This window comes from Gadus morhua, chromosome 13 (genome assembly GCF_902167405.1).
Source record: "Gadus morhua chromosome 13, gadMor3.0, whole genome shotgun sequence".
NCBI lineage: Eukaryota > Metazoa > Chordata > Actinopteri > Gadiformes > Gadidae > Gadus > Gadus morhua.
The window spans coordinates 2,560,996-2,587,419 of NC_044060.1; the positions used below are offsets into that span (position 1 = coordinate 2,560,996).

General features: G+C 47.2%; 1 protein-coding gene across 2 annotated transcripts in view; it reads left to right on the forward strand.

Moving 5' to 3' along the window:
* The window catches only part of grm7 (glutamate metabotropic receptor 7), a 189,597-nt gene that overhangs the window by 137,769 nt on the left and 25,404 nt on the right, over positions 1-26,424 (forward strand). For both annotated transcript variants that reach the window (XM_030375438.1, XM_030375436.1), the window contains exon 8: positions 17,966-18,901. In XM_030375438.1, the coding sequence (XP_030231298.1) occupies positions 17,966-18,901 (936 nt within the window). The remainder of the gene's footprint in view (positions 1-17,965; positions 18,902-26,424) is intronic.

Here is a 26,424-nt window from a genome sequence, read left to right on the forward strand (position 1 = left end):
CTTCCAACTCATTCAATTATCCCAGTGAAGTTTGGAATGGTTCCAATAGTCTAGAGGTAATGAGCAATCTGTCTGCACTGTAGCCAGATGACAAACAAATAAGCAAATAAACACACAAACCCATACACAGCGTCCTAGTTAAACACCCAATAAAGTAATCAAGCCAGGACCGGTCATTATATGAGCGAGAATGTGATGCATGCAGGTAGTCGATATGTATTCATTATGTCGAGTGCAAAAGCTAATGAGATCACGGAAAATAACATTTACGTCGGACAACCGCAAGACTTTTGCCCTTGAAATCGGTGGAAAAGCACATTCATTATAAGTGCTGAGACAAAGTCATGCTATCTTTATGCTCTAAGTAAGTTGAAACAAGCATATGGGTCAGAGGGACATGTTTGTGGGCATGGGGTTAAAGGAAATACGCAGTCTGTTATGGTACCATTTTGAGTGATTTGCTTGTTGTGATTCGATAATGCGGTATCAGGGAGCAGACATACTTTTTTTCTGGACACCCTTCATGCTAGACTGCAGAGCTATCTGGCGTTTCCCTCCCAGCGTTGTCACTCATTATCTGTTGCTCCCCCTGTTCCCTCATTGAACAAAAAGTAAACAAACTGATGCCTCCGAGAATAATATTTATTTCAAGAATTCATAACTATTCATAACGGTGCTCTTCAAAGTTTGTCAGCCTCTGACTCATACATATGACAGTGTTCCGGGGAGAGCTTGTGTCTGTATGTCTCGCCATTTTGCACAAGAAACCTTCCCCTTAATACAGGGAAGCTATACGATTTAAAAAAGCTACTGAGTGGTGTTCTTACCTGCATTAATTACACTGATAAAACTCAGAATGAGCATTTTGATTAATTTCATTTGATTACTACTGATCTATTAGTTTAGTGCAATTTTAGAAGGGGATGTGAAGTTTGTGTGAGTGCAGTTTTAAATGCAGATTTGAGTTTTGTGTTGATGCATCATTAAATGTGGATGAGCGATTTGTTTGAGTGCCATTTTAAATGTGGACGTGAGATATCTATTCAAGTACCTATAAATGTGGAAGTGAGCTTTTGTGATTATGCAGCTCTAACATGTATCAATACTTTCTTAGCGTCCTAATCCTCTCCTTTTTCATCTCATCCATGGGGAATTCTCCAGAGCAGTGCCAGGCAAAGTTTAGTATTATCCCGATCTATGTATGCTGATTTCAAGGCAAGGTCAACGTGTGTCATTGTCAGCTGCTGCGGTATAACACGTACATGAAAACTCTCGCGACAAGTGCGCTACAAAAACCACATTCCACATCAAACCAGCCCGTCCTCCCAGCCCTAACGGGGCATTCACAAACATGAAAAGCAAATTAATTCCGTTGCTCACACAGACCGATTAGCCTATGCTAATCGCAGTATAAAAAAGAGACAAAGGTGAAAAAGAGAGAAACAGTCCCGCAGTCTGGCGCCGTAACGCTGCGGCGGTGGCTTCGTCTGCAGCTCCACCACCTCCTCCTGCCGCCGCTCGCTCCCTCGCCACTAAATGATTCACCCCGACAGCCCGCGGTGAGCCAGATGCGCCGCGGACCCGTGCTATTAGGCCTCCCGTCACGGCTTCCCCGTCGCGGCGCTGCTCGTTCCTCTGAGCGTGCTTCTGTTTGAGGAGGGGGCCAGGCGATGTGCGCCGCCGCTGCGATTGGCCGCCGCGTGTTCAGAGATGCGCCTCAAGTCAGACGTAATGTAAGGCGGGCGAAACCGCGCTTTGTACGCTCCTGCTGGAAGCTACATGCAGTTAGGGACAGGAGCCGGGAGGAGGAATTACCCTCTGATCTGATCTGTGGCCATCATTTTGATGGAGGGGGTGACGGGGAGGGGGACGAGGAGGTGGTGGAGGAGGAGGAGGAGGAGGTGGAGGAGGGGATAGAGGAGAAGGACGAGGAGGTGGAGGAGGAGGAGAACAAGGAGGTGGAGGAAGGGGAGGTGGAGGAGGAGGAGGGGTGGTTGGGAGGTTGGAGCATGAGATGAGATGTGGGGGAAGAGTCGAGAAGGGAGAAGGTGGGGGGGTTTGCATAAGAGGAGGAGGGTGTAAAAGGGGGAGTAGGAGCAGTATGAAGAAAGGGAGGCGTGGATGTGGAAGAGAAGGAGCGAGGAACGAGAGATAGAGGTGAAGGAGGAGGTGGAGGAGGAAGGATGAGTGCGATGTCCCTCATGGTTATGGTCACGGACACGTGTCCCGCATGTGGAAACCTCCGGAGGGGGGAGAGGGAATCCTTTTTATTTGCCGGGGGAGAGGGTATGATGCAAGGTTTCGTAAGAACTCGTGGCATTTGGACTCATCTGTTTTTCTGTTACTTATTTTTTCCAATGCAAGTGGCCAATTCAATATAAGTGAATGAGTAAGTGAATGTTTGAATGAAGTGTTGTCAGTCTGAGTGAGTGTGTGTTTGTGTGTGTATGTGTGTGTGTGTGTGTGTGTGTGTGTGTGTGTGTGTGTGTGTGTGTGTGTGTGTGTGTGTGTGTGTGTGTGTGTGTGTGTGTGTGTACGTGCGTGTGCGCGTGCGTGCTTGTGTGTGTGTGTGTGAGAGAGAGAAAGTGTCTGTCTGTGTGTGTGTGTGTGTGTGTGTGTGTGTGTGTGTGTGTGTGTGCGTGCGCGTGTTTGCGTGCGTGCATGCGTGCTTGTGTGTGTGTGTGTGTGAGAGAGAGAAAGTGTGTGTCTGTGTGTGTGTGTGTGTGTGAGTGTGTGTGTGTGTGCACTAGTCAGTCCGTGTGTTTGTGAGAGAGAGACATTTCTGTGGCGATCATTATTCAGAAATGTGTAAAAAGGAACATTTCATTTTCCATTTCCCTCTTCACTGTTTATCCGTCTCTGCATCTCCAGCCCCCTTCCTCCCCCAGTCCCCCTGCCTCCCTCCAGGCCCTGCACTGGGCCTGTGTGGGTGGCATCCCCGGGCTCCGTGACAGCCTCGTGCATCAATCAGACCTGGGCTTGGCCTAATGGCTCGGTGTCACAGTTTATGTGGCAGTTATCTGCCCCAGCTAGCCGCTAACACAGAGCCAGTCCAATCTCTAGGACTGCAGCAACTCATCATTTAGTCGGTGGCGCACTCACCCAGCGGGAGATCCTCGCTAACAAACACAGCGAGAACCGCGACGGAGGAGAGAAGAGGGCTTTTGTCAGAGATGGTTTTTTGTCGTCAACGAGCTCAGTTAATGGGAGGAGGTGACACGCCGAATAAACAAACCCTTACCTGTGCTGATAGACATCAAGGGAAGTAATAAACAGAAATAACAACGATACAAATGCCTCCATCGCCGTGAAACTCGCCCCTCTCTCACTAGTGCAGACTGCTTAAAGGTATCAAAACAAATCACAAAACTCGATTGTTTGTTTAGTCCTCCTCATCATCACCATCATCATCCTCATCATCGTGGTGATAATTAATCACCGATTCATCCCTCACGGAGGCTGACGCTTCGGAGCGGTGTTTAGAATTCAGAAGTGATCTCCGGGCGCTATGATCGGTTGCCGTGGCGCCGGCGGACCGAGACAGGTGATCGTTTCGCGGCCGCGTCCTCGGAAGCTGTCTAGCGGTTAAGCGGTGAGCCATTTCTTTGGGGGGTGGGGGGGTAGTGAACGTCAGTCCTGGCGCGGTACAGACCTCGATGCCGTCTGACTGATCGAGTCCTCACCGCTGAAGCACATAAACGGAGTGAAGTCCAACAACTCTGGTTATCTGCTGTTAAGGCAACTAGGGATGTGAATAACCCACTTTTATCATGATTGAATAATCCGTGGGTGGTATAAACGAATAATCGGTTATTTGATGTGTGCCGACATTCAAAAATGCAGCCATGGATCATCGGCAAGAAATCAGTAAATATTTTAAACTGAACACAGCCTGCATGACGGTGAACTAGACACGTCTTTAGCATATGGAAACTATGGCCAAAAGAATAACTTCACACGGTGTGTCTTTTTACAATTTATTTGGTGCCAGCATTCGTAGTGTTGATCAGCAGAGAAATAGTCCGCCAAAGACGTTGACGTCACTTAGCAACTGAGGACCCTGGGGTTGATAAGTTACTGGATTACTTATCCACTTACCGGACTATAACCAAAAAGAATATCCACTTTCCTTGACAGCGGTCATTATATGCTTAGCAACGGTGAATTATCAAAAGATTATTCACCACCGGAAGTTGTGAAGGTCTATGCAAGAGCCGAGAGCCGTGTAATAAATAACGATAGCCACATTCATCATTCCGTTTTCTTCGTGACTCCGACTATTCGACTATTCGACGATCGTTGCCCATCCCTAAAGGCAACCGCAAAAAACTGCCGGAATAGAAAGAAATAAGTACAACCGATCCAAGACGGGAAGAGACCACTGAAACAAATATACAGAGAAATGTTGATGCTAAATAAAAGTATAGTTACTTTTATAGTATACTTTTTCTTCTTGTTCATTAGGTAGACAGTGTTGACAAGAGATGCTGTTATAGGATCCAAACCGTAACATATCCACTAGACACATGAGTGTCTAGCGCAGCCATTATTGGGCATTTCTCCCAACGACAGCTAATCCCCTCCTCTCACCCTCCTCCCATCTCCTCTCCTTACCCCCTCCTCCCCCCTCCACTCCCCTCTGTGCTCCTCTCTTCCTCCTTCTCCTCTAGCAACACTCCCGATTAATTCAATTTATCACTTGTAATTTATTTTTCCTGCCCTGAGCAAACGTCTTGTGTACGAGCGGTCTGGAACCCGTCGCCGTGGAGGACAGAATTGATTGTTGCGCGACGTGATGCTCTCTCTCTTCTCTGTTTGGCTTGTGTATATATGCTGGCTGTAATGGCCTCCGCCGGAGGAAGATGGAGGGAGGGGGGGGAGACAGAGAGGGGGGGAGGAGAGAGGGGGGGAGTGAGGGAGTGAGGATGAGGATATAATAAGACAGCGATAGACAGAGATAGAAAGACAGAGAAAACAGGAGGATGAGGGAGAGAGACATATAGAGGAAGAGAGAGAGAGAAGAGAGCAGGAATGAGAGGGGGAGAGATATGGAGATAGAGAGCAAGAGAGAGAGAGGGTAAAAGAGTGAGAGATAGAAAAAGCGAATAAGAAGGATGGAGCAAGAGTGATGGTTGGGAAAGAGGTAGAAGTGGCTCTTGCTTGACTTGTCAGTCTCGTATGTGTTTGTGTGTGTGTGTGAGTGGGTGTGGTGTGTTTGTTTTTGTGTGTGTATGTGAGTGTGTGTGTGTGTGTATGTGTGCTTTCCTGTGCACAAGTGTACGTGTGTGTCTGTGTGTGTGTGTGTGTGTGTGTGTGTGTGTGTGTGTGCGTGCGTGCGTGTGTGTGTGTGTGCGTCCGTGTGTGTGTGTACGTGCATGCATGTGGGCCTGCCAGAGGAATGAGTTTTTTTTCAATCATTTTAATCTTTAAATTAATTCAAAAAACCTTTTCAAAATGCCAATGGTGGATTCTGTACTTCTCCAGAGATAAGTACAGATCTGAGCACATCCACGAGTCACATTTTAGATTAATTTCCTTACCTCAAACTCTCTTTAAACTTTTACCAACTAAAGGAGAAGTTGGCTTATCCAATGATTCTCAAGGTGAGAGTCAGAGCAGTTTGATGCTCTGGTGGAAGTTGAGTTCTCAGATGAAACATATCAATTCAATGAGGTCCAATGTAACAAACTTTTCTATTGAATGGATTTGTCTCTTGTTCATTTTGAATGCGTATTCATGGAAAGGATTTCAAAGATAAGCACTCTGTGAAATGTCGACTAAACAGACAGATGTGGTTCCACCTCTGTACCATGATATGATGTTGCATTAGATGGCATTTCAAAGTGACGCCAGATCATTGGGAAAGATAAAAGTGTTGTTCAGCTGATGGAGCTGGAGGGAAGGAGGACATGGAGGAGGTGATAGGAGAGGGGGAGATAGAGGGGGTGGGAGGAGAGGGGGAGAGGTAGGAGGTGGCAGGAGAGGGGGAGATAGAGGAGGTGCTAGGAGAGGGGGAGATAGAGGAGGTGCTAGGAGAGGGGGAGATAGAGGAGGTGGGAGGAGAGGGGGAGAGGGAGGAGGTGATAGGAGAGGGGGAGATAGAGGAGGTACTAGGAGAGGGGGAGATAGAGGAGGTGCTAGGAGAGGGGGAGATAGAGGAGGTGCTAGGAGAGGGGGAGATAGAGGGGGTGGGAGGAGAGGGGGAGATAGAGGGGGTGGGAGGAGAGGGGGAGATAGAGGGGGTGGGAGGAGAGGGGGAGATAGAGGAGGTGCTAGGAGAGGGGGAGATAGAGGAGGTGCTAGGAGAGGGGGAGATAGAGGAGGTGGCAGGAGAGGGGGAGATGGAGTGGGTGGGAGGAGAGGGGTAGATGGAGGAGGTGATAGGAGAGGGGGAGAGGGAGGAGGTCATAGGAGAGGGGGAGATAGAGGAGGTGCTAGGAGAGGGGGAGATGGAGGGGATGGGAGGAGAGGGGGAGGGATTAAAGGGAGATGAAGAGGTGGCAGAGGGAGGAGGGGAGGAGGGGAAGGAGACGGGGATAATGAGGAGAGGAGGAGTGATTAAAAGGAGATGAGGAGGTGGCAGAAGGAGGAGGGGGCAGGAGACGGGGATAATGAGGAGAGGAGAGAGAAGGAGACGGGGATAATGAGGGGAGGAGGAGGGGGAGCCATCAAAGGAGTGAGGATGTCGCAGCTCCATATCCCACACTTGTGTTTCGTGTATAATTGATGAAGACTAGGAGGGGATTGCAGACTGCACGGTCTGTCTGACAGTGATGGGCGTGGGACAGGAAGGAGAGGAAGTAACATTTAGGAGACCTGAATCGTGACTGTTCAGGAGTTCTGTAGGAGGAAGGCACGTATGATCAACGCAAGGGGCAAAATCACACACACACAGATAGACACACACAGACACAAACACACATGCACACGCGCACACATAGACACACACAAGTACGCACACATGCACGCAAACAAACACACACACAGACAAACACACACACATAGACACTTCACTTTTGCTTTGTGTATTCACTGCATCATATAAATTAGATAAAGTTAAATGACCAAGGTCAGCTGATGTAAGAGTTAATATTCCCCATAAAGTAATGATTAAAAAGAGGAAGAGTGAGTTGTAAAAATGTATTAATCTAAAAGACCTAAGTCCTAAAAAAGTTGCTTTTAATCTTTACAAATCCTTAGCAGCCAAGAGAGGAGAAGGCAGCAAACAAAAGACTACTTTGAAGGATTGCATGCTGGAAAGTCATTGAAAGTTTTGGTGAGCATAAGGAGACAATAGAAATAGACACACCAGTCAGATGCTGTTTATAAGTGAAGAAACCAGTTGAAGGCCTTCATGGCATCACACAAAATGAAGGTGGCATTTAGACAGCTTGGTATTGCCGAACTTAAAATCGATTTCAAAATGAAGACGAACGGTTTCGAAGAGGCAACTCGCAGCAGAGAAGGATGTTCAGCATCCGTCTGTGCGTGACTGTTTTTCATTGAAAGCAAATAGAAGTTCATATTTTCTGAAGCATTAATGGGCCAAACCTAGCCGCTGAGAAGACAGTAGAGGAGCTAGCATTTCAAGGAGGCAAGGTGGGAACCACACGCTTTTATTTTGTGAACCTAGAGTCCAAAATAAAAGCCCTCTCCTCTGTTTTTCGCCAAGTTGCTTTTATTTTGTGAACCTGGAGCCCACATTTAAAAAGCCACACGCTTTTATTTTGTGAACCCTGAGTCCACAATAAAAGCCCTCTCTAGTTTTTTTCCACCTCGTCTGGGTCTGCTAGCGAGAGAGATCCAGAGATGGAGAACTAACGAGGAAAAATGAGTGAAAAATATACAACTCTCTGACGATCAATCATGGCAATCATGGGACGTTTGAAGCAAACTTGTACTTCAGGGAAGATGAAGGGGAGGGGGTCACGGTGTGACCGGGAGAAAGAGCTTCTTTACGTTCTGAAAAAATTTGAAGGAGGCCACAGTCTGCGTGAACTGTGCTGTGATTAAAGGTGTAATCCAAAAGAAGATGTTCCACTCTGGCAGTCTTGAAGGAGATGGGCTTCGGATGGTCGTAACAGTAAAACCCAAATGCTTGAGCTATGCACACACACACACACACACACACACACACACACACACACACACACACACACACACAAGCAGAAATACACACATAAACACACACAAACACACAAAAGTACAAATACACACACACACACACACACAAATACACACACACACACACACACAAATACGCACACACAAATACACACAGTTCCACCCAAATACACACACACATACACACACACACACACACACACACACACACACACACACACACACACAAATAAACACACACACACAAATAATTACCACACGCCAACATGCACAAACACGAACAAATACAGGGTTAGTTACAAATACAAAGTGTTTGCAAGCTTCCACAGACAGACACAAAAGGAAACATGTATTTATGTCTGTGTGCTTAACCACTTGAATGATTCCAGTAGAATAATCAGTACCCCTGCAATGGACTCACACATAGCGCCATTAACACACACACACACACACACACACACACACACACACACACACACACACACACACACACACACACACACACACACTCACACGTCATGGATACAAACAACCAAACACACACACACACCCACTCAGACATAGATCTACAAACACACACACACATACGCACAAACAAACACCAACACACACACATGCACACACACATTATGAATAATCCAAGGAAAAAACCAAACATTGTAAAAACAATCACATCATAATATTCATTATGCTGCATAAAACTTTTGCTAAAAAAACACGTTTCAAAGACCATTTCCTCTGTTTGTAATCGTTCCTCGTGCCCTTACCATCTCACTGGTTTCATCTCGCAGCTCATTTCAGCCATTTTGTTTCATTCATTTGAAGCTCTGCGTAAAAATAAAACTCAACAAGATAGAATACAACTGAAAACTCCCCCGCTGGAATTCACTTTGACGATTAAAGAGGATTCCCGACCATCGGGCCGGAGTGAATCTTCTCCTGTACAGCCATCTGAAACCCCTCTCCCTGACATCTCTCTCTCTCTGTTTCTCCTTCTCTCCCACTCAGAGAGAAAAAAAAGGCAGCTACTTTCATGTCTGAAAGCCATGCAGAGAGGGAGGAAAGGCAGAGAGGTCTGGGTCCTCATTAGGTCTAATCTAGTATGAACCTTGATCTCTCTGAGAGCACTCTCCCCGTCGGTCCACATGCATTACCGCTGAGCTGGAGTGATTCGGAGAGGACACTGATGGTCCTCAAATTGGCTAAAGCCGCTTCCTCAAAGACCACGCGGTCCCCATAAGTCATGAAAACACAAGCTGTGTGTTTGAAGAGAGAACCGGGATTGCCGGTTCAAATCCACTGAGTTATGCTACAGCCCCCATCAGTCATGGAAACAAGCTGTTTGTGTGTGAAGTGAGAACAGGGGTTGCCAGTTCAAATCCACATATTTAAGCCGTGTACTGGATAAGTTATGAAAACACGCTGTGTGGGTGTGAAGCGAGAACAGGGGTTGCCAGTTCAAATCCACCACTTTAAACCACAGTCTCCCTAAATCCTGAAAACAAGCTGTGTGTGGGAAGTCTGCCTTGGCAAGACAGGATAGATTCACTCAAAAGAAAGACCACTCTACAAGGGTGTTCATTACTGGACGAGCTCCCATGTCACCCATCTACAGTTGGCCAGCAGGACTGGGCTAAACCCAACCGCTGCATATAATCCGTGGCAAATTGTAAATATACCCTGATTGAAAAGGGACTGGTGTGTGAAGAAAAGTGCAACAATAATTCAATCATTTGGCCGCTGCAAACCTCTTCTAATAGGACGACGCTCTACGAATACTTAGAATGCCCCCCCTTCCGCGTGAATAGGTCCTGTACTACCAAAGAGATGAAGATCTCCGATGGGTAATCCTTTCAGAATTTGTTACGCTGTTCCAAATCCAGTGTTCCCCACACCTGGTCCTCTGAGTGGGATGTTTAAGCTTGGCTTCCTTGGACAGAGTGATTGGTGGATTACGTTCTACATGATAGGAATCACAGAGCAAGAGTCGTCTCCAGGAGGGATATAAGAGATAGGGGATAAGGCCATCAGTGCAGAAACATAGCCGGTCCTTGGTAATCTTCACCTGGAATCTGTGACACACATCAGTGTGGTAGAAGGCATGGTAGAAGTGCTCTATTAGCGGTGAGAGGGAATGAGATTATTCAAATGTTGTTTGTTTTGCCTGCTGATTCTGAAGCCATTCGGTGAAGGCTCGGAGGTAAAAAGGCTCTTATACCGATTTATGCAACACCTGCACGCTTGCGGGGGGAGGGAGCAAAATCCTTCTTCTACTCCCTGTTCCAATAATAACAATCACAGAAGATGTTATTTTCTTTTTTGTAGTATAATTCAAGCGCGGAAATAAAGTACTGCCACATTTGAGCAAAATCAAGTGGAAAGGAGCGAACACTTCTGACTAGAATAGCTTGAAGAATCGTATTCCCTACTGAGATTATTATGAAAGGCTTTACTTAAATTACTTTACTTAACTTTTTTTTTTCTTCAAATGTTAATCTTCCCTTTTATGAGGCATTCTTATAATCTGTCTAAGCCTGACTATTTCCACAACAACACTTTAATTGGAACCAAATGTCAAACTATATTTATTATATAATTTCTTGATATACATTTGATCTAATCATTCGCTATCATCACACTTTGTAATTACCGTTTAACGATTTAGCTGACACTTTTATCCAGAGACGCAGGAAATATTTGCTTACAAATGATGTCATTAGCGAGAGGCTATGGGGGCCTCATTAGCGAGAGGCTATGGGGCCTCTTGCTCAAGGGCACCTAGGCAGACTTCGGACATTAGGGTTCAATCCCAGAACCTTTCCCCTAGGAGCCAAACCAACACCCCTACATCTTCATCATCCTGGACCTGATCTTCTTAAACATCTCTTCAGAAACACTTTATTCTCTCTGATTGGTCGTCTTCCTCACCTCAGCCCAGAACCTTCTGGTCTAGAGCAGCATCAGGAGCACAGGTCCTCGCGTGACTACCCTGGAGACTCCATCTCCCATACCCTTCGGTGTCTGTGTTCCACTCAATGCACACTAATAGCTGGTTCTCTCACATTTTCCCACTCGTACTTTATTCATCCAGACAGAATGTGGAACCAGTCAGATATCCTCCCGCGTTTTCTCCAACGCTTCGTAATCCACACACACAGAATGTTTCCACCCTTGTTGATGGAAAAAGCCACATCAGGCGCCCGCCACTTCCAATATTTGCGGTGCACTGAGTCTGTGTTTGCGTGATAAACGCAGCCTTTTATTTTTGGTTGAAAAAAAAAGCGTTCTACTGACGTTTGAGGATGACTCAGAGGGAGGGTGGCCGGCACTCCTGCCAAGATGGCGTCGTGTTTTCGACCTCTTTCTGATTTGGGCGGTGTCAGCCCGTCCTGACGCTGATCAGGGGGAGGCGTGCGTTCAGCCTCGCAGGGACGCGCTCCACACCCTCTCTCCGCCGCTCAATGAATCGTTCTAATCCCGATTCACAGCCCCCCCCCCCCGTTAACGACTGCAGCACGGCACACATTAACAGGAAGGGAGCGCGTGATTGACTGGGAGTGCACTCTGTTTGTCTTCCCCGCTGTGTGTTTGTGTCTGGGTGCTTGTCTGTGTGTTTGTGGGTGGGTGTTGTGGAGTGTGTGGCTGACTGAACTTATTACCAGGCCCGCAGGCCCGAGTCTTTTTGTGTGAATGGTGTGTCTGTGCTAATTTCTCTGAGCCTGTGTGTGTTTATGTGTGTCTGTTTGCATATTTGTGTCTGTGTGTTTGTGTGTCTGTTTGCATAGTTTATTCGGTGTGTGCCTGGTGTGTGTATGTGTGAATAATTGCATCCAGTGTGATGTAGTTTGAGGCTGTGTTTTCATATTTGTGTGTGTTGTTGTGTGTGTGTGAATGCTTCCATGTGTGTGTGATTTAGTTTGAGGCTGTGTTTTTTGATTTGTGTGTCTGTGTGTGCATGTGTTTGTGTGCGCATGCTTTCATTTGTGTGTCACTTAGTTCGAGGCTGTGTTTGTATATCCATGTGTGGATAGCTGTGTCCCGCTGTTGCACTGGGCCTCTCTACTTATGTACTCCTGAGCCCTCGTCTGACACCTGACAGGAGGTTATACACACCATGGAATCTGTCACACCCTGGGTGGGAGGGAGGGAGGGAGGGGATGAGGGAGGGAGGGATAGAGGGAGGGAAGGAGGGAGGGCGAGAGAGAGGGAGGGATGGATGGGAGAGAGTAAAGGATGGAGAGATAGATAGATAGATGGATGGGAGGATGGAGGAGAGGTGCTTACTCCCTAGACTTCCGCCAAAACATTAACAATATCGATATGTTCTTATAAAAAATAACACGAATATTGACGGCGATACCACTGGTTTAACAGAGGGAGAAAAGGCCTGTCACCAGTGCTGCTTTAGCATCCAGACGCCTGAATGGAGAGATGAAATGAATGGAGGGGGAGAAACAGTCAAGCAGAGAGAGAGGGAGAGACAGAGAGAGAGAGAGAGAGAGAGAGAGAGAGAGAGAGGGAGAGAGAGAGAGAGAGAGAGAGAGAGAGAGAGAGAGAGAGAGAGAGAGAGAGAGAGAGAGAGAGAGAGAGAGAGAGAGAGGGAGGGAGAGGGAGAGGGAGAGGGAGAGGGAGAGGGGGAGGGAGAGAGGGAGAGGGAGCATGAGAGAGAAACAGTGACGCAAAGATAGAGAGAGCGGAATAGAGGGAGCGTAGGGGAGAGGGAGTCTGAGAGAAAGAGAGGGACAGGGAGCGGGAGATGAATGTCTCTTGTATGAATCAGGTGTCCTCCTCCCTCAGAGGAGGACACCTGGCATCTCAGAGGAGGAGGACAGCGACGATTCGTTGCGCTGCGATGTCTCCATCGCGGAGCCCCGGCCCCGACCCCCGTCCGGCCCTTCATTGGCTGGATGGGCGGCGGAGAGGGGGGGGGGGGGGGGGGGGGGGGGGGGCGGGGGTCACATGACCTGTGATGACATCATGTCGGTGGGCTGATTGATTTATTGGCAGCGCTGTTCAACCGAGCGGAAGAGACAGGCGGGGGCTGCCAGCCACCGATAAGAGGAGAAGGGGAGGGAGAGAGAGGGAGAGGGAAGGAGGGAGGGAGGGAGAAAGATTGTGTGAGGAGGAGAGGGAGAGGGAGAGAGAGAGAGAGAGAGGGAGAGAGAGAGAGAAAGAGAGAGAGAGAGAGAGAGAGAGAGAGAGAGAGAGAGAGAGAGAGAGAGGGGGGGAAAGGGACAGAGATAGAGATGGATACAGTGAGAGAGACAGAGAGAGCGAGAGAATGAGATATAGACATTGACTGAGTTGTGAGGGAGAGAGACAGAGAGTGAGGGCCCAGCAGGAGCGCAGCAGAACATTTAACAGATAATTGGGAGAATGAGAGAAAATGCTAAAGAGAAGTTTTAGAAACAGAGCCCGGGGAAGTGAGAGGAATTGAAGGAAGGCAGAGAGGAGGGGGGAAGAAAGGAAGAAAGTGAAAGCGATGTTAAGAGAGACCAAGAGGGAGAGAGAGCAGGAGAGACAGAGGGCCCTGAGGACGAGAGATAAACAGAGACAGAGACAGAGCGAGAGGGTGGAAGCCTATAAAGAGAGACCTAGAAACACAACGAGAGGCGGAGATAGAAACAGATGCATAGAGAGATGAAGGAAGAGAGTGGAGAGAAACAGAGATAGAACAAAAAGATAGGAGAATATAGAGAGAGAGGGGGAAAAGGTGGGAGAGAGAAACGATATAGAGAGAAACAGAGAGAGACGAACAAATATAGGAGAATATATAGAGAGTGGGAGAGAGAAATGTATATAGAGAGATGATGATAGAGAAACAGAGAGACAAACAAAGACAGGAGAATATATATAGAGAGAGAGAAGTAGCCCTTCTTGTCTCTCCGGTGTCTCTCAGGTGTCCCCCGGGAAGAAGAGGATGAATCACAATATTCTGGGCATGCCTGCTCCCACTTTCATCACCCTTTTACTCCCCTGCTCATTTATCCCTCGTCATTACACGTCTGACCTCTTTGACATTTGATCCCCTCTTTCTCTCTCTACCTCCCTCTCTCATTCCCTCCTTACCCACTCCCCCCCTCTCTCTCTTTCTATATCTTCTTCTGCTCTCTCTCTCTCTCGCACTCTCTCTCGCTCTTTCTCTCTGTATTTTCTAGCCTAGTCCTGCTTCCATTTCATAATAATCAATCTTCCAAAAGTTTAATTTAATCAAGTTTAATTGCAACCGAATTTATTTGCCTGCGAAACGCGTGAAAGTCATTATTGGAGGCCGAGGGTTTTAATTGCGTTGGATGTCGTACGGCGAAGCACGCGTCAACATTAAAACCCGAACAGCGTGTTTGGTCCTGTTAATTGATGTTCAAGTTAGCCTGAGATTAACAAGCAATTCACTGTTTTTTGTTCCCTCTATCTTTTCGTCTCGGCACTGTTTGCCGATTATTTTCTCGCGTCCATCCGGATGCTCCCTCCTCTCTTATAAAACAAGAATGCATCTGAGTCTGAGATAAAGTCTGAGCGTGACACCAGATAGCCACTCTAATCTCCCTCCCTGAGCTCTGGAGTACAGGAGCGTTCCGAGTTCACAACATGTGGGCCTATCTGTTAAAAAAAAAGACCACTGAGGCCACCTTTTTAACCACCCCTAGAGAGGCGGATTTCCCAAGCCATTTCCAGAATCGATGTGCTTGTGTCTAGATGTATGACAGATAGCCTATCAGTACAGTACAATACATCACGGCGCTGACCGCCTCTGATCCCTTTCTAAGCGTCAGCGCTCAGGGCCAAAGGAAGCAGCATGTTGACTACGACACTGATTGGAGCCCGGCACAATCCAGGTGCGAATCTCTCTGGGAATCTGTCTAAAACGACCGAGCCGCTGTCGCCGCTGGCGGTTTTGTGAACCTCATTTAAATCTGCATCGAATTAGCGCCCGTTCGGTGAGGCAGGTGGAGCTCTCTCCCAATCACAGCTGCATCGCGTGCCCCTAACGTGAGGTGTCAGATCAGAACGGGTTCTCTGCATGCCGATTCCTTCACGCCTCCCTGAATGTGAGCTGGGATGCCCCTCGCTGACGTCCGTCCGCTCCACCTCGAGTCCACAAGCAGCTGGCTGTTAATGTTGTCAGAGGGTTTTCTGACTCTGAGATTACAGGCAACATTAGCACTCCTTCTGCTGCTTCTCCTTCTAGATATTTCTCTTGTTTTTTCATATTTTCATTGGTACCACCACACCTCCCGACACCTGTTTCTCGGTCTTTAGGGTTCCACTTGCGACTTGACTCCCGGTTCTGGGTCACTCTATGCAGTCTATATCTCAAGAACGTTGTCTTAGAGTTCATCCCAAATTCAACTTTCTAGCTCTGTCCCTATCAACTGGCCCCGGGCAGAGTCAACGCTTACAGACGTTGTGTGGTCCAGTCCGTACTAGGATGGACACACTTTTAGTTTCTGGAGACTTGAACTCAATATGGTGGAGTCACTAGGTACCTGCACGCCCCTGAATTGTCTTTCTCAGAGCATTTTGATGAATGGCTCTTGACGCTCTAGACCCGAAGTCCTGGATGTTTTCAGTTGGCAGAGCCATACGACAATTTGGTGACTTTAAATTGTTCTTAAAAGAGCCAAAGAATAGTTCCCATAATGGTCATTCAACCATGACCGTGGTTGAAGGAATGCCCTTTAATTATGAAGATTATATTATTATTTTTAACTGGAAATATCCCTAGCTTTGTGTCTTTGTCCAAACACAAATCTAGCTTTGTATCCCAGAGGGACATTTACCCAATATGTTGTGTAAAATTTAGAGCTGTCAGTTAAATGCATTATTAACGGCGTTAACGCAAACCAATTTTAACGGCGTTAAAAAAAATATCGCGCGATTAACGCCATTGTTTTATTTAAAAAAAAGAATAATATATATATTTTTTTATTTTTTCTTTGGCTCAAAACATAGAAGCAGTAGCCTGACTGCTATGTTCAAATGACATTTGTTCAAAGCAGTCGTTTAATTGCACTATAGGCTCTTTTTTTGTATCGTCCTGTTTTGATCAGTATATGCCAATGTTGTTATCAATAAAAAATCATTTGCACAAGGCAAGCCGATGCACTTCACCATGTTGATAAGATAATTAAAATGAGAAGAATTATGGGACAAAAAAATCAAGGGATATTTAGCATAGAAAAATAATTTGCGATTAAATGCGATTAATTGTGAGTTAACTATGACATTAATGCGATTAATCACGATTAAATATTTTAATCGCTTGACAGCTCTAGTAAAATTACATTTAATTTAGGTAATCCATTCTATATTTCGCCTGAGATTTCTGACCTATGCCGTACCTTGTGTGATGAGAACCTCTCTGGACCATTAGCTGACTCGTTATTGCTGCAGCGCTGCACCCCAGTCCTGCTTCTGTCCCTCCCCCACCCCCTGGTCACCTCCTGATGTTGTCTCTGCTCCCGGAGGCCCGTGACAAAGGTAGAATGGAAATAGAATACACACCGGGGGTGGGCATGGTGGCTCATGGGGGGCTGGTAGCTCGGCCCCCTGGTCAGCCAACCAGGTTGGCGTTCCACCCCTCCAGAGCCCCCGGTGTGACCCCCCCCCTGCAGTTCTCCGGGCTACATGTCATTCACTCTCGTCTCCAAACCAATCTCCCTGTCCCTCTCGTAAAGGCAGCAATCCGAAACAGAGCGACACAGGGACATTTGGATGGAGATTGTTGTTGCCTTTCCTTCTGTGTTGTCGTGGCGCTGTGGCTTTTGGCGGTGTGGGGGGGGTTAGTGTGGGTGTAGGGGGGGCAGTTGGGTTGGTTGGTGGGTGAGTGGATGTGACAATGGCTGTTTGGTATTCCAGAGGGAAAAGGGAATGTGGCCGCAGCCAGACAAAAAAAGCCCCGTGTCAGCCTCGCTCGGCTGCCTCTACCTAGCCCGCCGCTCGCTCCCAAATCGCCCCCGGGGTAGTTACACGTGGCGTTCACGCACAGGGCGGACGGGGGCACAGGCCGCTGACATGAGCGTTAGCGCTATGAATGTTAAACGTACACCAGGCGTGTTGGAGGCGTCTTCAAATGGTGTGGTTGCGTGGTCGCGTAGGGAAGGGATAGATGACGGAGTAGGTTTGACAAGAAAATGCCAGACTTTGGTTGTTACTAAAATGAACTAAATATTGCAAGGCTTCAAATGGATGTTAGTACCGCATTTTAGTCTGTCAGTATTTCAAATTGAATCAACAGATGTTCAAATGAATGCAACAGTAACACAAGTCAATACAAAGGCCTGAAAGGCTAAACGCAAACAATGTTTCCACTCCAGCAATTATTTAGATGAAAGGACGTTATTTTCATCTCTTGTAATGATCCGGGAGGAATTTGCTAATATGGATCTTTCCATAATAGTGTGCTCATTACATATTAGCAGCGGTCAAGCTGCTAGTCAATAGTGCTGTGACATTAGTGTAGCTTAGACACGGTGCTGGAGATGAAACAGTGCTGCACACAGTGCAGAATAACATGAGTTGATGGTGTAGAAACCAACTTTAAAGACCTTTAAAATAAGGGTTACAGCGATGTAGGTATGGCTGGGGGGGATATTCATTAAAGATCTTATTCAATGAATAAGATAATGAGACTCACAAAGAAACTTCAAACCCTCCAATATTTTCTTCTTTTCTTACACATCAGACAACTTCTACTAGAAGTCTGCAACCTAACCTGCAGGCAGCCTCGTTGCCCCATCCCTGAACCCACCGTCACTGCCTTTAGATAACAAACCAGCTGCTGCAGTGACCCAACCAAAGTGTCCTCCTGAACCCCTTTGTTGTTGCCCCCCCCCCCCAGATCGAGGACATGCAGTGGCCCCGAGGGGAGCTGCAGATCCCCAGCTCGGTGTGCAGCCTGCCCTGCAAGGCGGGCGAGAGGAAGAAGGTGGTGAAGGGCATGCCCTGCTGCTGGCACTGCGAGCCCTGCGACGGCTACCAGTACCAGCACGACGAGTTCACCTGCAAGCTGTGCTCCTACAACATGCGGCCCAACCCCAACCTCACCGCCTGCCAGCCTATCCCCATCGTCAAGCTGGAGTGGAGCTCGCCCTGGGCAGTGATCCCAGTGTTCCTCGCCGTGATGGGCATCATGGCCACCATGTTCGTCATGGCCACCTTCGTGCGCCACAACGACACGCCCATCGTGCGCGCGTCGGGGCGGGAGCTGAGCTACGTGCTGCTGACGGGGATCTTCCTGTGCTACATCATCACCTTCCTGATGATCGCCAAGCCCGACGTGGGCGTGTGCTCCATGCGCCGGATCTTCCTGGGGCTGGGCATGTGCATCAGCTACGCCGCGCTGCTCACCAAGACCAACCGCATCTACCGCATCTTCGAGCAGGGCAAGAAGTCGGTGACGGCGCCGCGGTTGATCAGCCCCACCTCCCAGCTGGCCATCACCTCCAGCCTGATCTCCGCCCAGCTGCTGGGGGTGTTCATCTGGTTCGGCGTGGACCCGCCCAACACCATCATAGACTACGACGAGCAGAAGACCATCAATCCGAGTCTGGCGAGGGGGGTGTTGAAGTGCGACATCACGGATCTGCAGATCATCTGCTCGCTGGGGTACAGCATCCTGCTGATGGTGACGTGTACGATCTACGCCATCAAGACCCGCGGCGTGCCGGAGAACTTTAACGAGGCCAAGCCCATCGGCTTCACCATGTACACCACCTGCATCGTCTGGCTGGCCTTCATCCCCATCTTCTTCGGCACGGCGCAGTCTGCGGAGAAGGTAAGCTAGAATCTGCATCGCTTAACCCCCCAAACCCCTCTTACGCACTTATTGTGTGTCAGTACGTCCTGGCACTTAATATTCACACTTATTTTATGTCCTTGCACTTAAAAATGGTACTTCGCATTGTCGAACATCTTACCCTAGCCATTGAAAGACGCTTTGGATATAAGCGTCTGCTTAATGCCCTAAATGTAAATGTAAATGTTTCACTGGTTGGATCGATGACATGATGGAAAGTCGGATGGATGGATGGATGGATGGAATGAAGGATGGATTGCTAGATGGATGGATTGATGGTTGTGATGCAATGATGGATGGACTGATAGATGGATGCAACGATGAAGGGATGGATGTAAGGTTGGATTGTAGTGAGTCATTCCTTTGAAGTAGTGTTACTTTCTTGACCCTTTTTGTCAATGCAAAATTTTAAAAAGTTGAATGTTGAACATTACATTTTTAACAGGATATACATATGAGCGAGCTTGTACGCATGTATAGATAGAAAGAAAGATGAGTGGCTAGTTAGGAGTGGATGAAGTGAGGGAGGGATGGTAGAATTATTGAAGGATTAATAGTTAGGGATGGAACTGATGAATAATGGATAACGCATGGTTTTGTATTTTAGGCTTTAAATCCATGTTGATTTATTTAAGGATTAGCTTGTAGCCCTGTCTCTTAAGCTACAGTTTGTCGAAGCAGTGCCGGTGAGAGGATCGATTCATAAGCTTGTTCTAAAAGAACCCGTGGCGCTAGCTGCCTATTAGTGCACCCCACGTGCAAATGACTGACGTAATCTAGCTTAAAAGCCTTAATTGTTCAGCGTGTGGTCGTTTTCTGTGAGCGAAACCCCACCTGTCACACAGGAATTATGAATGAGTTGGTCCATACCAACACCCAGTCTCTGAAGAGTGTGTGTCAAGTGGAACATTATTTCATTATTCATAATGAATAGCCCACTGTGTTGTTTGTCATTCTATTAACCTAGAGGAAATCCAGACAGGATTCTTTCTTATCGGCCATGACGAAAAGCTGTGCTGCCATGAATAAATGATTAGCTCTATGACCTGAATCTCAATGAAGTCACTTTCCTCCGCCCCCCCCCTGAAAAATGAATGAATGAAAATGTGAAAAATACAGAATAAAGCAAGGGTATTATTATTTATTATGTGTTATGCCAGATGATCATTTATAGAAAACGTTTTATAAATGATGGTCTGAGTACATTGCTGAAGGCCTGATATTCTTTCCCGAATTAAATGTCTCCTAATGCTAATCACATTTATTTGAGAAGAAATGGATAGCAGTAGAAAACCCCATGAGTGCGGATGTCTTTACATAACAGTTGTGTCTCCTCAGAGGCTCACCGTCCAATAATATTAGCCCTTATTTTTGTATTTTTATCATCTATCTTTTAATTTTGTCCGAAGTGACTTCCTGTGAATTCAGATTCCCGCCAGTCAGGAGCAGTTTGGGGTATCTTGCTACACAACACCTTTAGGTAGGCTTGGGAAACTGGGTCTTGAACCCAGAACCTTTCCGCTACACGTTATCCGATAGTCCCCATGCATCACTGGCCCACAGACAACGTTTGAAACCATAAGCTTGTCACTGCTCTTTGAAGACAGACTGCGGAAGTTTGAGCCTAGTTGAAAGGCTTTCGTTGTAATTTCCTGACCTTTCCGCCTTATTAAAAGTTTTCAGAAATCTTTTCTTCACATCATTGAAGTCATGACCTTAAGTTTTCCGTAAAATGTCAAACGCAATCTGCCAAAACAATGTTTTTAAGGATGTAAATTACTCTATAATGCAGTGTTAATAACATTAGTTCTGGCCTTGTCCATGTGGACTGTCATGTAGAATCAACTTTATTAACAGGCAAATGCTTGACATCTGTTTCTTCCGTGCCATTGCTTGTGACATTTGCAGCGTTGGACTTGATGTGTGACATTCAGTGGGCTGGTTATCTGGCCTTCTGGCGTCTGAGGAAGGACAGATTGCTGTTCCGGACTCTAGGATGGCTGAGAACCTCATGGAAAAGCTCCCAGAGACAGGGAGGGAAGCAGGGAAACTCACTAGCTAACTCGCTAACTCACTAGCTAGCGTTGATGAACGTAAATGCTAATCATCATGTTCGGTAAAATGTATTCATCTCCCCTGAAGATGAATTCCGATATAGTTACTGTTGAGCTGTACATTGTGCGATACCATAGTTTGTAATTCGATACTAATGTATTTTTCTCATGTACTGGAATCACTGTTAACTGTATACTCCTCACATTTTAGTGTAGCTTATACCTCGACGAGAATATTGATGCTGTCCCCTGCTCAGCCATGTGAATATAGTGTCTGTCCACACTATGCAGATGTAGAGACAGGTGGGCGAGGGATACCGAGAGAGTGGTAAAACGAGAGAGAAAGAGGGGGGGGGGGGGGGGGGGGGGGGGGGGGGGGGCCGTGAGTGGTGGAGAGAGAGGTCCATGCACCTCTGTGTAAGTGCCCACCTGTGCATTTTTATAATGTTACGCATGAGTGTAACAACATCTGCTAATTCATGCACGTAGGCACATCATAATGGACCAAAACAAAGGGGTAATCGGCAGGACCATGTTCGGTTGTGTGTGTGTAGTGCGTGCAACAAGCACTATTGATGACCAGCAGTGTGTGTTCACAGAGGTTATTACGTGTGTATGTGTGCAAATGCATGTGTGTTGATTCGTTTTTGTGTTTTTCACATTTGAACGGTGTCTATACGGTCTATGAGTATGTGTGTCTGTATATGGGAGTGCGTACCTGTGTGCGAACGGTGTATTTGTGTGTGAGTGTGTGTGTGTGTGCTTATATGCGTGCGTGTGTGCGTGTGTGCGTGTGTGTGTGTGTGTGTGTGTGTGTGTGTGTGTGTGAGGTGGCTGACGTCAGCAGCAATTGGGAGAAGTTGTGACATTCTGGTCGTCTGCAGCTTGTCATTACCTGCCTGGTGCATGCTGGGACTACAGATGAAGGCTGCCGCTGCCCGCCAAAGCACACAAACGAACGCACACACACACACACAAACACACACACAGACAGACACACACAAAATCTTGCAAGCACAGAGATGCAAACCAGACACAAACACACACACGTACCTGAATTCACATAGAGAGGAATACTGGGAAAGTGAGCGACACGGATGGTAGAGAGATGAAGGGAGGCATAGGAGAGAGAGAGGAGAGGGAACCAGGGACAGAGACGACAGGGAAGGAGAGAGAGAGAAGACAGGAAGTAGATAAAAGAGCGAGAAGGTGGGGTTTATGGTGAGAACACGAGACACGATACACATGCATGTATATACAGGCATCTGCTCGTGCACGAAATCTCTCACACACACACACACAGACACACACACGCACACACACACAAACACCCACACACATACAATACATTCACAGACAAGAGTTGATAATAGTGAGAGGTGGAGGAGTGCATGACCACAGATTAACTTGACCATTCTTCACACACACCCCACATGCACACACGAAAACACAGGCACACAAACACACACACGCACACACACACACACACACACACACACACACACACACACACACGCACACACACACACACACACACACACACACACACACACACACACACACACACACACACACACACACACGCACACACACACACACAGAGCCACATTGATGTTGAGGACTCATAGGTTCCCCTGGAGGACACCTTCATGTGCAGAGTCTTTCTGCAGTGAAAGGGCGGAACAGAAGGTCAATGGAGAGCTCTGAATGAGCTCCTGGCTGACTTCGGCCGAAGCCTCTTCAAAGAGCTCCAGCCTATATGAGGGAGACGTGATGAATACGGCGTGATGAATGCAGCATGCACGGGCTCACAGTGGACTTCACGCCAGGCTGGTTCCAGGCCGTCGCTTAATGTATTTCCTCGGTACCGCTGGAAAACGCCTCAGCCATATGGAGGTCTGTGGGACTGCAGTGGATCGGTCTGGATTCAGTTCAAGTCATAATTCAGTACAACAGATGACGGGCCTATGAAATCCTCTTAGAATCCCTCGTATGAAAGATTACTTCAAAGTGATGAAAAATGTAATTAACAATTCAGTTACATTTGCAATCAATACCCATCTCAAATCGATACAATGAACGCTGTAATTCACAATTCAACTCTCAATTCAATTGCTAATTAAATTCCAATCAAACGCACAATAGATACCAAGAGAAGCCAATTGTAAAAGACTGCTTCACATCTCACGGTTATGTGAGAAAGTTAATTTCCCTCTCAATTATTGTTTTAATTTTGGGGGTTTTAATGGTTGAATTGAACAACGACAAGCAGCCAATGAAACCAAGGTAACTCAACCATGTTGCATGTGATGTTGGGTGTACAAAACAACTCACCCACATCGCATTCTAAGCCCGACCCAACTGAATGCAGCTTGAATGCTATCATACTAAGAGCTTCATGATTCCAGTGTTTTACCGGGCCTTCGTTAGTTCTGCTCACAGTACCGGGAAGCTAACGCGCTGTTAATGTCCCTCGTGATTAGATTTGACTTTCTTTTTTTGCTTACAGGATGTTGTGCATCCTTCTCTGATTCCATGAATCGCATTCAGATCACGATAAATGCAGCGCCGCCATCGCGTGTTATAGTATGTGTTTATCTATCGCAGGCAATAATCTGTGTTCCTTTCACATCTGAGGTCTGTGTCTCTATGTGATCGTGTACCTCTGGAACCCTTCCTCGTGAATGGTGCGATGTTTGCGATGGGTGTTGACTTTAAGTATTTCCTTAAGCCTCAAGCAAACTTTCAAGCAGTGAACAGCCTTGTATCCCAAACAAAAATAGATAAGGACTGTGTGTGATGTGAAACAGACACACACAAACACACATCACGCATACAAAGACACAAAGCGCACACGCACCCACACAGACACATACTCATTCTCACCCACATACAAACACACAAAGTGCATACAAACACACAAAACGCACACGTATACACACTTCCTCACGCACAGCCGTATCACGCTGGTCTCCTCTGGGGCTGTGCTGCTTTGTAATGTCAGATAATGCCCGGGGATTAGCACACGGTGGGCTCCGGCCCCCTGTCCACTCCTCACGGTGATAAGAGCTGTTTACTGCTCCCTGGACGGGGATTGGCTGTGTCCAAACACAGACCAGAGGTGTACTCTGTGTGCCTGCTGATACGGCTCCCATGGTTGGCTTATCTGGAGCACAGAGGCAGCTCTCCTTCCCATTGGCCGAGCTGAGGGGCTCACCGTGAAGTGTGTGCTAGGAGGGCGAGCGTGATGGAGTTTATAAAAGGCATTGCTGTGACACTCCTTAAGGTTATGTAGCACCCTCATATAGTTGAATCGTATTATTGTACGGTTGTCTTAGTGTAACAATACAAATACAAATCTTCTTGTCGTGTTTTAGTACTGTTCTATTGTTTTGGAACATATACTACTATATATAACACACCAACACACACACACTCTCACTCACACACACACACACCCTCACACACACTCAAACTTACACAAACCACTCCCAATCTCTCACACACACAAAGACACACACGCACACACACACACACACACACACACACACACACACACACACACACTCATGAACACACAAACACACACACACGCACACACCCACAAACACGTACACACACACACACACACACACACACACACACACATAAACACACACATCACACACACACCATACACACACACACACACACACACACACACACAAACACACACACACACACACACACACACACACACACACACACACACACACACACACACACACACACACACACACACACAAACACACGCACACACTCACAAACACACTCGTACCCAAAGTTTGGTATGTAATCAATTCACGTTAGCAAGGCCATGACAGTGGAATAGCGGTTTCACACCGCCACACTGCCACGCGCTACACTGCTGCATGCTATGTGTTAACAGCACGTCGATTCCCCATCAGAACAGGAACGTAGCCCCTGATGCAGCAGAAGGCTGTTTGATTGGAGGGTTGAAAAGTTGAACAATGGCCATTTTTGTAAAACACTTTGGAACTCTACCCTCGCTCCTTCAGTGAACAGCTGGCTCCCTCGCTCGCCCATCGTGGGGTTCACAGTGAGCATCGCCCAGGCTAACCCGCTAAACATAGCTCCTGTGGAGCAGCCTTCCACCTGCGCGGCCATTAGCATAATAGCAGTATTTAAAGCTACGCTGCGTGCAGTGTTATGTAATGCTACATGTACTGTATGTAAGATGAAGTATAATGTAAACAGGGTCATCGGCCGACGAACCAAATGGTATGATAATCGCTTTTAGGCTGATTGCCAAAAGCCCACATGCACACGCGCATGCAAACACAGACACACAACACAAACGCACACCACACAAACACATGCTAACGCATGCGTGCGCAGACAAACACACTCACATCGCACACACACATTCTCATACGCATGCACGCACGCACGCACGCACGCACGCACGCACGCACGCACGCACGCACGCACGCACGCACACACACACACACACACACACATACACACACACACACACACATACACACACACACACCCAGACACACAGACACATCTGATTGCATTGTAAAACATATTTTAAATCCTTTTGACTCCGACCCGGAATGGCTTGGAACCATAAATTAAACCGTATAAAGGACAAAATAGTAGATAGTCTTCTTGAACTGTGAGCCTCCCCACAGCTGACTCCCAGTCCCCGTCTCGTCTCAGTCCGCGTCTCGTCTCTGTCCTCGTCTACCCGGGTGTTTATAGCGGGGTGGGGCCCGAGTATGGCTGGATCCCGTCAATATCTTTGTCGGTTGACATTGAAGCCAGCTCCCCCTCAGTGCTCAGCATCAGAGGAGCGCTCGACTCCAGGGGGGGGGGGGTTGTTTACTGCCCGCGAGCGATAGACGTCAGAACTGGTATAGACTGCCTCTTTACTCAGATCTTAAAGGAGGGCGCTCTATTGATGCCACTTTAGCGTTGTGCTTTTTGTTCTTTCCCTCCTGTCTCACTTTTTCTTTGACCTCTTCTGATTAAGTAATATATCCCTTCTTTACTTACGTTGCTAGTTTGTCATCTGCGTTCCTTCATGTCGTTCCCTCTGTTCCTGTCTAGCTATCTCTCATCTGTTCTCTCCTCTTCTCTCTATTTTTGTGTTCTATCGCTTATTTTTGTTTATCTTCATATCAAAATGAATCCTATTTATGTTGCTCTGTCACTCACCTACTTCCGTCACTCTAATTCCCGTTCACTTCTTCTCATCCTGTCCTTGCACTCAACCTTCTCTGCCTCTCTCCCTATTCATCTACTCATCCTCCTCTGTCTTCTCTTCATCATCCTCAGACCCTTCTCCTACTCTGTCTCTTCCTCTCTCTCTCTCTCCTCATCCTCTTCCTCTATCCTCTCTTCCTATGTCTCTTCTCATCCGCTTTCTCTTTCATCTCT